The sequence below is a fragment of the Chinchilla lanigera genome, unplaced genomic scaffold (assembly GCF_000276665.1).
Source record: "Chinchilla lanigera isolate Chin_1 unplaced genomic scaffold, ChiLan1.0 scaffold00040, whole genome shotgun sequence".
Lineage (NCBI taxonomy): Eukaryota > Metazoa > Chordata > Mammalia > Rodentia > Chinchillidae > Chinchilla > Chinchilla lanigera.
In genome coordinates, this window is record NW_004955441.1 from 16759510 (window position 1) to 16770629 (window position 11120).

At 44.6% G+C, this 11120-nt stretch overlaps 1 protein-coding gene across 8 annotated transcripts in view; it reads right to left on the bottom strand.

Moving 5' to 3' along the window:
* The window catches only part of Nrxn1 (neurexin 1), a 947027-nt gene that overhangs the window by 528533 nt on the left and 407374 nt on the right, over positions 1-11120 (bottom strand). For all 8 annotated transcript variants that reach the window (XM_013517619.1, XM_005391018.1, XM_013517621.1 and 5 more), the window contains 2 exons: positions 4086-4467; positions 2780-2970 (listed from right to left, as the gene is read on the bottom strand). In XM_013517619.1, coding sequence (XP_013373073.1) covers positions 2780-2970; positions 4086-4467 — 573 coding nt within the window. The remainder of the gene's footprint in view (positions 1-2779; positions 2971-4085; positions 4468-11120) is intronic.

Here is an 11120-nt window from a genome sequence, read left to right on the forward strand (position 1 = left end):
CTCAACGGGAACCGCCTCAGTTGACTTGTGGGGTCCGGAAATGCGCAGTTCACGAACACGCTCCTACAGTTCTGATGTCGTCCGGCCCGCTCCCTCGCCTAGAGAAGAACCAGAGGTGGCAGCAATGGCACTGAGCAGGCTGCAGAACCACCCTGAGCATTTCAGTAAATTCTTTAAGGGTCCAGGTCATAGAGTAAAACCAGAGTCACGCCAAGACAGCTTCCATTCGCCCTGAATCTAGACAGGTTCCGTTAACTATACAGCACTCTGGGCGTCCAGGTGGGAAGGACAGAAAGAACCGGGTTGCTCTCGCTGACCGTTCGGACACCCTCCAAACATTACTACTTCTCACGGTCTCCCTGGTGTTCCCAGTTCAGGTTCAGGGCCTGATGCCTCTCTGAAGCATCCCGTCCTGCTCTGAGCTGTGTGTGATACCTCAACGTCTGTCTGCTCACTCAGACAGTGGCTTTTCATTGCGGACACTGTCATCCTCCCCCCAGCTCTGCTGTCCCCTCTGGATACGGGATCAGGGCTCAGTAAACACCATTTGGCTGACGCTTGAGGCCAGACACTCCAAAGGGTGTTCTGGGAAGGCGCAGGTCACATCTGGAGCCCTCTGATGGCCAACAGCGCGCATGGCAAGAGGGCTTTGGCAGTTACTGTTGGCCTGGGTTACACACCCAGGTTAGGAGCCAAAAGCCCGGAGTGATTTTAGGAACTTGTCACTTTTTGACTCAGTTTGAAGTCCAAAAAGAATTTCACCAGGTGTAAAGTGCTAGTCATTAGTTAAAAATCTAATTATTCCGTTGAGAAATTCTATCACATCAAGCAAGACTAAAGCTACTTCTTTCACTTTTGAAATCTTAACCACGCATGTAGTCTAAGGTTGCATTTTGAACTGATGTTAAAAGCACATATGCTTCTACCACACTCAATTTAATTGGGCTTTTTTTTAAAAGTAAGGGTTTCAGAATTTAGCACTTAATATCTTTATATGTCATTTATGTAACTCACCATTTTAGGTATTTTTTAATCACAGCAAAAGCTTTATATTCAGAATGACCACACGGTCTCTGTTTTAAGCAAAGTCAGTTGTACAGGCTTCTGAGGTTCGTAAAGGTACCTCAGTACCTCAGATGGGTGCACCTACCCACCCCATCTTATCACAGCTTCCTGTTACAGAGTTTTTGATAAGCAAATGCTGGCTTCTCCAGAGACAGTATCATTAATATCCAAAACGGTATGACCCGACCTGCTGTCTAGGGCTACTTCTCTGTGGCCTCAACCGCAGGGCTGTGCGTATCACTTACTTCAACCTGTCATGGCCGCACCTTTTGTCCTGGGTTTAGCCTCTGGCATGGCGCCCACAGCCTCCGGTGAAGTTCACTTACACACTCTGACACTCCCACACAAACAAGGCGCGGCCTCGCTTTCCCTGTGGTGGCGGCTCAGCCCGCAGACTGAATCAGCACCTAGCCTTTCCCTTGACGATCACGTGGGTTGGCCTTGCCAACCATGGGGCCCTCCAACTGGGCAGACGCCCGCTCTGCCCACTTCCGGCAAGGAGCGGCGAGGGGCCGAGGTCTCCCGGCTGCACAGAATTGCCTTTGAACCCCACGCTGCTTTTCTGAGCTCAGCTAGTAGATTTGGGGGACACCGAGCTCTGTGAAGCTACTAAGAGGCCCCGTGAGACAAGGAAGAAGGGCGTTACTGCACATTTGTGTGGGGGACAAACGAAGTCCCAGGAATGTAAACGTATTCTGCAGTTACAGGAAGTGAAACGATTTCTTTCACTTTAACCTCTCTAGAAGGAGTGTTTTTCTCATGAAGGAGTTCTGCTGGATTTTCTCTTCCCAGCTTCCTAACTCTCCAATGGAGTTACCTTTCGAATCAAAGGGAGATCCCATCACTAGCAATAAGCCTCTTGGTCCAAGCAAAACCTTCCTACAGTGATAAGCACGGGGCTTTTATCACGTCAGGTTAGAGGAGAGGGGCGCTGGGAGAGGTTTCTGTCAGAACCCAACTTGCTTCTCCCCTTCACAGCAGCTGTTTTATCCCTGGGTAAGTCATTCAAACCTCACCTTTCCTGCATTCAGAATAACATGACAATACAATGCTCTCCAGTGCTTGTTGTGTTCAATGAGATAGGATAAGCAGACACTCTTCTTAGTAACTCACAAAGGCCCATTCAATCAGAAACCTCTCTTATTTTCTGGGTGCTGACATGTGCTCCCAGCATTTCCTCTTGGTGATTTGAGAAATCAAGTATCAATAAGGAAGGAAAACATCTGTTAAGACCGTCCTAATAGCTGATGAAGGACGCCTTCCTGGGGGTGGGCAGGCTCAACTCTATTGATCAGAGAGTCTGAAGGCATTTAGGAAAAGTCACCCAGGAACAAGAGCAATAAACTGTAAGGAAGTGCCTTATGCACCTCGTTACCTTGACAACAAGTCAATGGAAAACTGCTGGGATGGATGACACCTGCCATTGTCTACTCTTCTTTATCATATCAAGACTATGAGTACATTTTTCTCACTCTTTACATTGTAACCATGTGTGCATTTCAAGGTGTTGCATTTTCTGAGCTGCTATTAAAAATACATATGTTCTTGCCACATTAAAGGAAGAACTGAGGCTTGTGTGTTGTATTATTAATCATGTGCTGGAAATGAGATTCTGGTCAGCCTTTGTGGCAAGCCCACACGGCCCCAAAGCATTTTCCATAGGAACGGAGACTATCTGGTGCGATGCCAGTGCCTCCCCCGAGGAAGTACTTACTCTTGAGGTCTAAGTTCCTGGCTCCAGCAGTGATCTGCGTCGTGATTTTTGTGTCAATTTTTACAGTGTGGAGATTGCTGGTGTCCCTTGATATCATCACATTGTGCCACTGATTGTCGTTGAGAGGTTTGTTTGAGCTCCCTTTGATGAGGTTAGCACCGTTTCCCAAATCAAACACGTAGTGTAAGTATCTGGAGAACAAAGGAGAGGGAAGTGTCACTGCGTTCTGAATTCGTGATGGAGCTAAATCAGATGTTACCGATGCAGCCCTCCTCCACGCAGCTGTCTCTGTCCTTGCTGGAAGTCCTGAGAGTGAGTCACGCAGATGCCAGGCAGGTGGGAAGGTAAGAAGCCCGCTGCTTCAGCAGGAGGCCGAGCTTTCACTCTGCCTCCCCCACCCTACTGTTCTCTCCCTTCTTTTCTTACCATGTTGAAATAGCGATTCTAGGCTTCTAGCGCATCCTTCCTTTCCATTTTGAATCCCTCTTTCTGCATGGAAATGATGCCCTCATGCTTCATGACCAGGTTCAGATATCTCCTCCTTCTCCCCTAAGTCTTCTTAATTTCCCAGATTCTCCTGAGCGTTTCTACATGGGCATCTCAGGAAGCTTCTAGAGTGTTTTTTTTTTCCACTTTGTTTCACCTATAGACACTGGGATTGTATGTTGGGTGTGTGTGTGTGTGTCACGGTTGGTGGCAGTCTGAGATACACACAGGAATGGCAAGGAAAAATACCTCTATATAGCCTGGCACATTATCTACCTTATTATAAACACGTAACAACATTCACTGAGTGAGTGAGTGAGTGAATAAAAGCCCAAATCAAATTTTCATCCCACTTTTAAAGAAAATTCAGAAAAATTATTCTTCCTAAACTATTCAAGGAATTCTGACATAGAATTAAGCCTGAGGTAAGTACAATTGTGTGAAATTTAAGTAATCTTAAATTATTCGGATTACCTGTTTAATTTAGCACCTATCTGCCTACAGACCTGCAGAAACTCTTCTTTGGAATTACACTGTGCATAGTCAAGAAATATACATTTGAAGAGTGAAATTCAGCTATACATTAGAACTTGATGCGATTTGTACATAGGTCAAAATGCAGATACAAAAGAGTGTGTTGAACCCATGTATAATTAAGAATCCCAATAAATGTGCCAGACAAATCCACTGTTTGCCCTCCTACCACCTACCACCTACCACCTGCCACCTTATACACCGGTGCACTGTGTTTAGCGTGTATTTGGAAACTGAAAGCTATTTCCTCTCAGTCATATTTGCTGTGGAAGCGGCACATACTCACCCTTTCACCAGTTCCACCACAATGAAGTCATTTCCGTCCCCGCTATTATAGAGAATTAGGCCATCTAAAGATGTGGTCTTGAACTGGAAGAAAAGATGCATAGAAGTGTAGGCTTGCAGCGTAGCTAAGGCAACATAGCTGGATTTGGTCTTGAAGGTGACGGGGTCTGCTATGATGTTCCTGAAGCCGAACCTGGCATTGAGCTCACAGTAATCTATGTCACCGTTTTTGCACAGGTCGATGTACGCCATTCCGTTAAACGTCAGGCTCTGTAGGTGCCCGATGAAGTTGGAGGGCACCGAGGACAGGTACCGGCGCTCCGTGATGATGCCCGTCTCTATGTTATGGAACTCCAGCCTTGTGTGGTCACCCGCCATCTGGCCTAAAAGAAAAAAATGCACACGGTATAAATTCTGCTACCTGAAAACACTGTCAGCTGTAGACTTCTATGGCGAATCAACTCTAAGGCACAAGAAAACCAGTACCTCTTTCATGGTCAGTTGTGCATCGTGAAAAATACCTAAGAAACACTAAAGCGTAAGCCTGGTTTGTACAGTAACACTTTCTCAGGTCAGTAGTCTCAACAAAAACCCTCTTCATGAACAAAAGTGACAGAATGTTTAAAACAAGGAAGAAACAGGACAGAGGGGAGGGAGGCAGGAAGAAAGTGGAAGGGAGGCAGGGACAGGAGGGAGTGAGAGAAAGGGAGGGAGGAAGGGATTAAGGGCGATGGCTATCTTCTATCCCCCATTAGAAACCGGCACCTCTCAGCTCAAGGTCAGGGTATGTTTTTCTTTAAACAGTGAACTATTGCACTCGGGAGGCTGAGTCAGGAGGAGTTCGAGGCCAGCCTGGGCTACAAAGTGAGCTCAAGGCCAGCCTGAACTGCATAGCGAGACCCTGTCTCAAAAAGACAATAGTAATAATAATAATAATACTAATAATAAACAGTGAACTATTGCTGGCTGCCCTTCCAGTAACAAAGCATGTAAGTGTATTTGGAGCTAAATGTGTTCTTTCATTCTCCCTAATCTTTTCTGGTGTGAGCTACCCTAACGCTGCAGAAGTTCTGCAGACCCTTGGAGCTAGCAATTGTCCTTGCCCTTTTGTATTGCATATCCAAGCTGGCCACAAGGTACTAACTCAAACACAAGGAATTTTGAAAATACGGCCGGGCATGGTGGCGCACGCCTGTAATCCAAGAACCCAGGAGGCTGAGGCAGGAGGATCATTATGAGTTCAAGGCCAGCCTGTGCTACAAAGTGAGCTCAAGACCAGCCTGAACTGCATAGGGAGACCCTGTCTCAAAAAGACAAAAAAAGAAAAAAAAGGGAGAAGAAGAGAATAGCAGTGAAGTCATCCCTCCTTACCGCCAGGTACCGTCTTCTTCACGCTTGCCGGCGGGAAGCTCGGGCGAAGACACAGTGGCTCACGAGCCAGCTCACCCCATCCCTCCCTATCCCTTCACCTCCCCTCAAAGTCGGTAAAAGCGAACCTCATCCGGTCCGTACCTTCAGAGTGACGGTTCTACCTCCCTAAGGCTGAAGGTAAGCAAATCAAGACGCGAGCTTACTCTCTAAATGGTAAAGCAGGACACAAATGAAAAAGCACTCTTGGCCAGTGGTTCATTCCTAGCATCTTGTTCTTGTCTAATTAAACTGCCATTACTTTGTGCTGCAACTCACAGAGGTCATTTAAATTACAATCAAGTTCTGCCAGCCAAGTTCTTGGCTGGCTTCCCCATTCAATTGGGCATAATTGGAAAATTTATCGAGCTTACCCTATCCCATCACCCATGACATTAATGAAAATATAAAGTAGGGCCAATCCCCGGAACAGGCCTTGGGAACAGGCACAGACCCTCGTTCTCACAAGAAATGAAGACCGGACACCCATCTACCCGGGCCCCCTAGACGGGACGGACGGGCTTTGCTTTCCGTAATGAAAGTGGGTGAAATGCTGGGCAGCATCTTAAAGGACTGCCTGTAAGTAAAATGTAAAAGAGGTGGCGGCTGTGGCATGAGACAAACGGTTTGCGTACGTAACTGGTTGACTTTGATGATTATAAACACACTGGTGTAAAGGGCAATGCCCTCCACTATGCCTAACTCCGTACTATGCTCAGATCCCCTGTTCCACTCCTTAACACTCCACGACAGCGCTCCAGACAGCCTCGCCATGTTCTCTTGCCAGCGTCAGCCAGTTCTGACTTCCTCCTCATATGTTCTTTTAAACAGAAATTACCACGCTCCTCGTCTCTTCTCTCTCCCTGCTACCATCATACCTTTTGATCATCTACTTGATGCACGGTACTATTACATTCTTAGCAGCTTGTGTTGATCATATGACATCATTTCTCTCTGCTTCCTAACTTCTTGCTCTACAACCTGTTCCCTGTGGCTCTGTGGGGTCTGCACCTTTCATAAATCAGCGTTTACTCATTTCCCAGTACAGAGCTCCAGAGACACCAGCAACTGTGAATTAATAAGCTATCTAGAAGGAAGAATATGAAACACGAAGTATCACTTGGACTTGATATCACTGTGTTAATTTTTATGTTTTGGTGTACTTCGAAAGCTGTATTTTAACTCAATGAACCCCACCCCAATCTGGCAACTGCCGTATTTCTTCTTAAAGGCTCTACTGCCAACAGCCAATAGCATACGTGAAAGGCATTTCTAAAGCTTGATATTAAACACTGTCCCAAACTGCAAAGTGCTTGGCAGCTCCGAAACAGGGAGGAACGCTTTTTTTAGTAGGACCCAGAAGTTCAGTAACTAAAGTAACAGTATCTGCTTTCCCTTCTCAAAGGAATCGAGTATTTATACAGAGCCTAAATTACCAAAAGAATATAAAACAGTGCTGAAACAAACATGGCTCATATATGAGGAAAAAACCTGATGATCCATGTTCAAGTTTATTTTTACTCCAAGAAGCACATATAAATCACTTCAACAGTCATGGCAGATATGGTTGCTCACGGGGGAGAATAAGCACCTAAGGGCAATTATCCTCTCAAAACATACCGGCTGTTTCCTTTAAAATAGTTTCCATTCATCACTTACACTTGTGTTTCACTTTCTTAAACACACGTCCAGTAAATAAGGAGAAAGAACTTTAAAGGAAAAAGATGTTATGATTATTTTATGAGGCAAAGTTTTAGGGTTCTAAAACATGTGTATGTATATATTTGTGCACACATGCAATTTGTATGTACTTGTGGATGTTCAGAGGTGTCTATAAGTACAGGTGTATCTACTTGTATATATTTTCTAGCTCTGCCTGGGAAAGTGTCAGGAAGCAGACAACCTAGTAGCAGTGGGTACATCTGACCATCCAGTTCTGTGCTTACATTATTCCTCACTAAATAGAAAGAGAAGAGGGCAATTGTTTGCTCTGAGTTGAGTTATATTTCTGGTGTGGAACAAAATAAGGTGTTAAGTTCACTTGCTCATCCATTGAGAGCTCTTGTGTGTAGTATCACTGTAGATACTGTGTGTTGTGCTATGCAGTCAAGAAACAGCGTCAAGAGACCAGACATGACCCCTGCTTTTACAAAACTTGTACTCTACTAGGGGAAGGCAGGCTAAAGGGGTGGCAAAAAATTAAGTATATAACTTTAAAAACTTAGAAAGATGGGAATGTGATGAACAGGGCTTTCTGTTGGTGTGTGTGGAAAGGGCGTAGGCAGCTGAGATCATGTTTAAACTGCGTGCGATGGATTGAACAAAAGCTATAGTAAAACTTGTGGAAAGGAATCGACAGACGAACTCCAGGAAGGGGAGAAAAGGGAAGCAAGCCTTTGGGAGGGGAGCAGGCGAGAGCTGCGGGTGAGCTTGGAGGCTCACGTGAGGTCCACAGGACGCCAAGGCCAGCACTCTCACCACGAACGCTTGTCACATTAGGGACGATTAGAGGGTTTGAAGCAGGCAGAGGCCATAGCGTGTGTGTGTGTGTGTGTGTGTGTGTGTGTGTGTGTGTGTTTTAACTAGAGTATTTTTAACAGAAAATGGACAAAATGAGATTATTTTTCAGGGATAATCTGCAAAATGATGAAGAGGAGATGCTGATGCTTGGCTCTTAGGCTTGAGTAACTGGGTACAAGGTGGAGGCTTTCCCAGGAGGACACAGGTGGGCACAGGCCAACACACACACACACACACACACACACACACACACACAGAATTCCAGAGTTTTAGACAAAGTACTGCATTCAAACCCAGTGACTCCACACTCACTGACTGATCCTGCCCATTGTCGACCCTCCCCAATGTGAGAGGAAATTTCTCTCCTTGGGCCTTCCTGCTGCAAACCTGGGTAAGAGGCAGACATTCCCAGGAACAGCCTGAGGATGCCCTACCCTGTGTTCAACAAATAGTTAGTAGAATTACTGTGGCCCAAGATGGGGATCATGTAGCACACTGCATGCAGTTTCTAGTGCTCTCCTTTTCTAAGTTCTTCCTATGTCATTTAATAACAACTCCTGCTGCTGCTTTTCTGGTTCCTGAGTGGCTGCAAGAGGCCACTGTTGGGTTTGAAGGAACTCCCGCTCTGTGTCTAAGCCTCAGTTATGAGTTCTCATTATTCCTTTCAGAAACCCTTTTCATACTAGACAAATCAAGACTGATTATTAGTTATTATGAACTGTTGACTTCATGAGATCTTTGACAAAAATGAAGAAATGAAGGATGGAAAGATGAAAGTGCATAGATAACTAACCAAGAGATTTATACACTCAGCACTTGAGTGTGTATGTTTTAACCTTAGAGAGGAATGGGAAGAATCACAAAGTAATCCTGAATTTTCTTCCGGTGTTTTATCAATTTAATTGGTATAGGAAAAGCACCTATGAAACTCTTTCAGATGCATTATAAGACTGAACCAATGAATAAATGGTATTAGTAGGAGCTGAATTCTCATCTTGGAGGAAAATATATGGATGTATGCAGGGTTGGAAATCAAGAACAGTGCTGTAAATAAGGAGATCCCGATGTGAAATCGTGTTTTGGAAAACATGTACACGTCCATGTTTATGCACGTGAGTAATTTATATGTATGAGCATGTGTACATTCATATTACACAGAAGTGCAGGTGTGCATATTGAATAGATTTCCCACGTGCCCATTGAAAGTGTCTGGAGGCTAAGATACCCTACTAATGATGACCACGCTGTTTGTGGTATTCCTGACTTACATGGAAAACCAACAGCTAAGACCAGGGTAAGGCAGGATAAATAAAATCTGTGCATGGAACATTAGCTGATCAGGCAAGTACCTTCAACAGACGCTAAATCCTGGCCAAAAGTTGATGAAGCACAGGTTACGCGCACAGTCTTAATGTGTCTGTCCACAGGTTATTAGTTTGCAAGGGAGAAAATGCAGCAATTGCACACTGAAGAGTCTAAACAACATGTCAACCAACTGGTCAAACTCAATCGCCCGCCAGAGACACGGACAGCACGTCCGGCCCTTGCCTGGAGACAGGATCCCGGAGAAGGCCGGATGTCAGCAGTGTGGCGTTTCCCCCCAGAATGTTAGGCAGAGTGGAGTCATGAGGAAACATCAGGTAAGCACGAAGTGTGTGACTTTGCATTAACGCAAGGCGCAAAGAGAATTACAGTTTCCACACATGGTGATGTCACAGAAGACAAAAGCTCATGAAAATGCTGTAAATTGAAAGAGACTAAAGAGACACAGCATCCACGTCAAGTGTTGGACCCTGTGCTACATTTTGTGCAAGAGGAGGAAAGGTGCGCACAACCGGTAGACAGCACTGAGCCCCCGAGAGCACTGGGAGTACTATTGCACAGTATTTCTGTGTCGATGAAAAGGTACACACTGAGGTTTTCAGGGAAAAAGAGTCACTACGTGTCTCACCTCTCCTTAACTGGGTAAGGAAGAAGTTCCCTGTGATGAAGGTGATCATTATATATACCTAAACTGTACCACTACCCTAATAATTTTTTTTTTTAAATGAGAAAGAGAAGGGGGGAGAACATGAAAAAATGGCAAATGTCAAGAAAATGGGGTTGAAATGCTTACAGTAGCAAATGTACATTGCTCTTCTTTGCAGTCTTGTTAATTCTGGGCCTTTTCAAAAATTTAAAGTTATTTCTAAATAAAATGTTGTTGTCTTGAGACAGGGTCTCATTTGTAGATCAAGCTAGCTTTGAACTCAATACGCTTTTCAGGCTGGCCTAGAACTAGCAGTGATCCTCCTGCCTCAGCCTCCCAAGTGCTGGATTACAGGTGTGTACCACCAGGCCCGGCTTTCTAAATAAAAATTTTTTAAAAAGTTTCATACCATTCCTTTTTTATTTTAAAGAGAAAAAAAAATAACAAAATAACAACGACAAAGACATTCCATTCCTTTGCTCGCATTCCAGCTACAGTTCAGGGTTTACTACTTTACATCTCAAACCATCTAATATATTGTTGCAGGATAAATTTGCTCAGAAATAATTCTCTCAGCTTAGGCCTCAGTTTAAATACAGTGACTAATAGACTAACAAATATAAACTCCTCAGTCTTGACTACAGACGCCTTGACTCCAAAAGATCATTCCAACTCCGCCGATCACCCTGTGGTCATATGAAGTAAAACTAAAGCAAACAAACAAACAAAAAAGCACTTCCTGAACACAAGTGTGTCCGACCCTATCAATGTCATTCCTCAACCTTTATTCTGCCAATAGCTCTCCCACACACTCCCTCCCGCATACCCCTGTACAGGGAATTGAACCTAGGTAGCACTGAATTACATACCCAACCCTCTTTGCAATTTGAGACAGGGCTTCCCTAAGTTGGGGAACTTGAGATCCTCCTGCTTCAACCTTCTGAGTAGCTGGGATCATATGCAGGCTTCCCCTCATATGTTTATCATTTAAATTTTCCTTTAATTAAAGGCTAGTTCAAATATTATTCACTGGTTTAAACTAGCACTGAAATCCAATTCCTCAGACCCTCTTCTGAACTCAAGGGTATGATTTCCTTATGCAATCAATCAATATATCCCACAACTACCTTATGTTATCAC